The 6,002-nt window shown below is 43.9% G+C and overlaps 1 protein-coding gene across 1 annotated transcript; it reads right to left on the reverse strand.

Annotated features, from left to right (window-relative positions):
• Positions 1–4,572: 4,572 nt before the first annotated feature.
• Positions 4,573–6,002, reverse strand: LOC121978161. The gene is made up of 4 exons (XM_042530538.1): positions 5,623–6,002; positions 5,332–5,508; positions 5,100–5,250; positions 4,573–4,686 (listed from the first exon to the last, which is right to left on the reverse strand). The coding sequence occupies exons 1-4, from the start codon at positions 6,000–6,002 to the stop codon at positions 4,573–4,575; spliced, it is 822 nt and encodes a 273-aa protein (XP_042386472.1).

Consider the following 6,002-nt stretch of genomic DNA (forward strand, 5'->3'; position numbering starts at 1 on the left):
AACGGATAGGGATCGTCCACCTTACGGACACGCCGTGGAGTAGGAGCTTTATCTCTGAACCACGTAAATGATCGTGTAGCTTGGTTTGCTTTCTTTTCTTGTCTTTAATCTTTAGCTTGTTTGTATTTTGTATTATTCCGCTGCGCAAGCTAACATCGTAGGAGAAGCGATCGATTTGGGGGCGCCGTCAATCCAACCCCCCTTCAAGCCGGTCATCGATCACCAACAAGTGGTATCAGAGCCAAGTTCACACTTCACCGGACTAATCGCCGAGAAGAGCAAATACAAGAAGATGACCGACTTGATTGAACCTCCAAAGTTTGAAGGAGGAAGCCTTGGGGACATCACCTATTGGATGATAAAGATGGAGATCTTCTTCGACATAGATTAGGACACCATGATGGTGGTAAATGAACCGTTCGAAGTTCCGAAGGATAAGAAAGGGAAGAAACTCCGACCACGATATTAGACGAAAGAGCAAACCTCACGGTCAAAGGCAAATTCAAAGGTAATATCGGTTTTAATTGATATTTTGCCTAATAACTTGATGAGTCGTGTAGGTGACTATGAGAACGCCCATGATTTGTGGAGCAAGATAAAGAAGGTTCCATGGGAAGAACCTTTGTCTACACAAGAGGAAGAAAAATCCGAAGAAACGGATGAAGAAGCTCAAGTAGAGAAGAACCAATCGGATGTGAAGACCAATTCAACATCAAAAGAAGAAGAGGAAGTGAATTTAGTCACATTTGAGGAAAAGGATGAAGAAAGGTCATCTACAAGTGTGGATGAGGAAGATATAGCATCTACATCCTCAAAGGTTGAAGAAGAATCCAAGACAAGTGAAGAAGAAATCTTGGAAGAAGTCAACCTAGTGAGTACCTCCACCGAAGCAAAGTCAAAAGTTCACATTGTGTGCTTCGGATGCAATGAAAGGGGACACTACAAAAGTAGATGTCCAATGGGTAAGAAGGTAACTCTTAAACCCACTCAAATTATTTTAGATACTAATTTGGGTTGTAGGAATGATGGTACCAAGAAGAAGAAGGAGAAGAAGCACATTAGATGCTTCACTTGTGGTGAAATAGGACACTACCACACCAAATGCCCAAGGAAGAGAGAGCTCAAGAAGTTGGCGCATTTGAGGATGTGGGAAAAGAAGTGGAGGAAGAATGGAGGCTCATGTCAAGGGGGAGCACCAAAGGTAAAGGGTAAGGTAAACCCTAGTTTAAATTTGAAGTCAAATTTAAATTCCTCTATGCATGCTAGGAAAAATAATGTTAATCATTATATGCCCATGCAAAATTTTGGTTTCAAATATCATGATAGGAGTAGGGTAAATGTAGATCAAAACCCTAGGAAATCAATGCATGATAAACCAAGAAATGGTAGACCTAAGGAGACCCAAGGCATTAATCCCAAGAAGGAGAGACATATGCCTAGAAAAATGGGTAGGTCTAGGAATGTCCATGGTGGACATATTGGCTCTAGGTTTAGGAACCTAGAAAGGAAAAATCAAGCTTTGAAGGTAAAACTTGATAAATTGGAGAAAACCCTAGAAAGATTTAATGTTGGATCTAAGGATTTAGGTATGGTGTTGGATAGTCAAAGACCCAATAATAATAGATCGAGTTTGGGATACCGATCTAGTGGCTCCAATGCTAAGGGAAAGTATTATGCTAGGGTTGCATATGACTATAGCAAGGGGAAGCCAATAAATGGCAAGGGAAAGTCATTTAATGGTAAGGAGAAATTGACCAAAGACAAGGTGTCCAAGGTTAAGAAAGTTAGGTTTGTAGGCCAAGCCATTATGGATGAGTCACCTAGGGAGGTGGCTAAGGCTAAGATCTCTAGGGGGAGCTCAAAGAGTCAAGTTGGGACCCATGGACAATGGATCTCAAGTGGGTACTACTTGGGAGTCTAGGTTGAGTCATGGAATGTGCCAAGTGGTTTGGAGACGGACTTGAGTCTCAAACCTAGGGAATTGGCACACATGGGTTATGATTCATGCTTTGAAATATAACATTAGGGTCATATAGCATGATAATTAGTTTTTGATGTATAGATGCCATATAAACCAATGCTAGGGATGCATTATGGGCTAGTATGGGCAAATACATCAAGAGGAAGCCAAAACTAGGACTTTAGGTCAAGGTTCAATTGAACTTTTTAGCTAGTTTTGGATTTTGTGTCAATCTTGGGATTGGTGATAGATATATTTTTTGTATATATTTTTCCCAAGTAGACATTGATATAATAGACCTCTCCACAGAATTTGAGGATTTTTGGAGGTATGTGGAATTTCTGGCGCATTTCTGAAGTTGGCCAGAAAAGGTTAATGTTTGCATGAATAGTGTACCAGTCGACTGGTAATAGTGTTTTTGAGCACAGAATGTCTCTGTAAGCTCGTTTTCATGGGGGCAGTTGACTGGTACTTCTTGCAATCGACTGATACTAGCCTGAAACTATTTTTCAGCGCTGTTCTTGACCGTGTCAACTCGTTTAGATGTATGGGATCCATAGGGGATAAATACACTAGTTTAGGGTCAGTTGGATGACAAGTTTTCAACAATTGGAATATTGTTGGAAAGCTTTTTGGATGTTAGGCAAAGGGGGAGAAGTAAGGTTTAGTTGGGAAAACCTGAAAATACCTTTACGGTGTGAGAAAATCCTAGCTCGGGAGCATAGGTGTAGGGAGAGCCTTGGGATAGGTTCTTAAAAAGCCTTATGGAAAATTCCTAGCTCAATGGGGAGCATAGGTGTAGGGGGAGCCTTGGGATAGGTTCAAATGCATGTTGTATTATTTTTATTCGGCAGTGTAAGTCCAAGTGTGTAGCCTTGGCAACGTAAGTCCATTCGGCGGTGTAAGTCCAAGTGTGTAGCCTTGGCAACGTAAGTCCATTCGGCGGTATAAGTCCAAGTGTGTAGCCTTGGCATTGTAAGTCCATTATTTTTAGCATGTTTATTTGCTATTTGTTTTCCCTAACTTAAACGTATTGCCAAACACCAAAAAGGGAGAGATTGTTGGAGCAATCCCAATGGTCCGTGGGACCATGTGTTTTGGTGTTTGGGCAAAGGGTTTAAGTTAGGTTCACCCTTGTATTTGATATGTGTACTTGAGTTGTGCAGGACTGCAGGATACACATGTGACTCAGGTTGATGGCTTCAGGTCCGGTGAAGGATGGAGCATCCGAGGGACCGTGGACAAGGCAGCGAGAACAAGGGCCGAGGGAAGCGACTTCGAGTCATACGCGAAGGATGGCATTGGGGACGAGCTGCGGGCTTGTATGCATTCGAGGGACGAGAGCCAAAGGAAGTAGGCTTGAAGGCAAGAGGTCAAAATTGCAAAGGAAGCGTCAAATGAGTCGTAAGGGTGAGGATACGAGTGCATGAGAGATTGTACTCGGAGTAAAATCCTAGTTTTAGGAATTTATTGTAGCAATACTGTAGCGTTACTGTAGCAATCGACTGCATGTTTTAGCAGTCGACTGGTGCAGTCGATTGGGGCAGTCGACTGGGTGCAAACAGAATGCTTCTGTTCGTTCGGTCAGTATGGAGCAGTTGACTGCTAGTTTTAGCAGTCCACAGAGAGCAGTCGATTGCATGTTTTGGCAGTCGATTGGTAGGCTGGATTTTCAACCCGCGACCTATATAACCAAGGCTTGGAAGCTTGGTTATCTCTGACGAAATTAGACTTGGTTAAGGTCTAATTAGTAGTCTACAAGTGCTCAAGAGTTTCCCTTGTGTCCAAGAGGTCTTGGTGAGTTTGTGGTGAGGTTTCTCAACCCACAAGGAGGTTTGAGATAGCCGAATATCTTTCGGGGAGTAATCCACCGACAGATAGGGATCGTCTACCTTACGGACACGCCGTGGAGTAGGAACTTTATCTCCGAACCACGTAAATGATCGTGTAGCTTGGTTTGCTTTCTTTTCTTGTCTTTAATCTTTAGCTTGTTTGTATTTTGTATTATTCTGCTACGCAAGCTAACATCTTAGGAGAAGCGATCAATTTGGGGGCGCCGTCTATCCAACCCCCTTCAAGCCGGTCACCGATCACCAACAATTTCTTCTCTCTTTTCGGATTTGTGGCTTGAAGAAGTGTTAGATCTTGATGTAGATCTAAGCAAAAGTGAGTTATAGAGGTGGGAAATTAGGGTTTGATGAGGTGTAGTAGGGAGGATAAGACTTTTGGGAGTGAAGGAGATGGAAATAGGGTTTTTTGGAGATGTGGGCGGCGCACATGGGCAGGGGCACGACCGTGTCTTATAGACACGGCCGGGTTAGGTGGGGCTCTGCACGACCGTGCTAATTATCACGACCTCCTCTTTTCTCCCTTCGACCAAGGTCATATGGCTGTGCCAATTGGCATGGTCCAGTCCTCCCTGTTCTCTGGACATGTCTCACGGTCGTGCCAATTGGCACGACCCGAGTCATCTCCTTCTCTGGCAATCTCGCACGGCCGTCCCGAGTGGCACGGCATGTGTCCTTCTTCTCTCTGCATAGGCCACATGGTCGTGCAAGGTTGCATGGCCCGTGGCCTTCATCCTTCTGCTGGCTTTGCACGGCCATGTGGGATCACACGACCGACTCCTTTAGGCTCACGGTGACTCGCCTTTCACTCTTTCGGTTCCTCTGACACCTCCGCTCCCATGAAACTCTCACGGCCAGCTCGTGGAGGATCTGCACATCCTGAAAATGAATACCAAAAAATAAAGAAATAATAAAAATACTCAACTAAACTCACCAAAACTAGAACAATGAACTAGAATGAAAGAAAAACCCTTGGGTTGCCTCCCAAGAAGCGCTTATTTTAGGTCTTTAGCTCGACCCTGTTTTAGTTAATGTGGACTAAACCCGTGGAAGCACGACTCTCCTCCTAGGGTTAATTCTCCAGTCTATGCCTGTAGTTTCGCTCATGCAGGACAAATGTATTTCTTATTGCTCGCTGGAGGGGAACTCTCATGGAAACTGCACTCCTCGACTTTGTGTGTGTTGATCTTGCTAGAATTTCCTTGAGAAGAGGGGTCACAGATGGAGGAATCAGATAAATCAAATTCAATCTTTTATTTTCCGATATCCAAGGATAACCTGTGACTTTTTACATCAATGATGGCTCCAGCTGTGGCAAGGAATGGTCTTCCAAGGATGATCGGTATCTTGGGATCTTCCTCCATATCCATGATAATGAAATCTGTGGGAACAATACATCCACCCACTTTTACTGGCACATCTTCCACTATTCCCATGGGGTATCTACATGAATGGTCAACTAATTGCAGTGCCATAGTAGTCAGTTTAATGTTCTGGAGGCCCAGCTTCTTACATAAAGACTACGGAAGTAGGCTAACGCTGGCCCCCAAGTCGCAGAAAGCTCTCTGTATGAGTTCAGGGCCAATTTTGCACGGTATGAAAAAACTTCCTGGATCCTGAAGTTTTGGTGGAGTATTTGCCATAAGTAGAGCGCTGTAATTCTCTGTTAATTCTACGGTCTCGAAGTCGCCCTTCTGCCTCCTGTTAGATAAAATACCCTTCAAGAACTTTGCGAACTTCAGCATTTGGTGCAGTGCATCTATCAGTGGTACTTCTATTCAAATTTCCTTGATCTTCTTCAGGAATCAGTTGAACTCTTCATCCTTATGGGAGGTTATCAGTTTCTGAGGGAAAGGAATCGTCTGACTCTGTGGGGGAACTTGAAGAGTTCCTTCAACTTTCTTAGTAACCTCCTCTCCATCCCTGGTCTGGGTCTGATTGGGTATTGGGGAAGAGGGCTCTTCCTCTGAGTCAGGTTCCTTCTGAGTAATGATTTGGGGGTCTCCCAAAGTCTGTCCGCTCCTCAGCTCAATGCAGTTACAATGTTCCACTGAGTTTATATCTGGCTTCCCTGGAAATGTTCCCTGTGCTCTTGAGATAGATTGGGCTATCTGGGCTATCTGGTTGTCTTGCATCTTTTGATGTTTCTTAGAATTTTCCATTCTTTGGGTTAACAGCTTGATCTCATTCTTCAT

Source organism: Zingiber officinale, chromosome 4B (genome assembly GCF_018446385.1).
Source record: "Zingiber officinale cultivar Zhangliang chromosome 4B, Zo_v1.1, whole genome shotgun sequence".
Classification (NCBI taxonomy): domain Eukaryota; kingdom Viridiplantae; phylum Streptophyta; class Magnoliopsida; order Zingiberales; family Zingiberaceae; genus Zingiber; species Zingiber officinale.

Bases quoted from the DNA above. Each gene is read 5' to 3' on its own strand.
- LOC121978161 (XM_042530538.1), bottom strand. From the start codon at position 6,002: ATGAAGAATGAGATCAAGCTGTTAACCCAAAGAATGGAAAATTCTAAG. The intron at 5,251-5,331 runs GTAGTCTTTATG...CCATTCATGTAG, and splicing joins GCCAGCGTTAGCCTACTTCC to ATACCCCATGGGAATAGTGG. The intron at 4,687-5,099 runs GTAAAAAGTCAC...ATTCATTTTCAG, and splicing joins CAGCTGGAGCCATCATTGAT to GATGTGCAGATCCTCCACGA.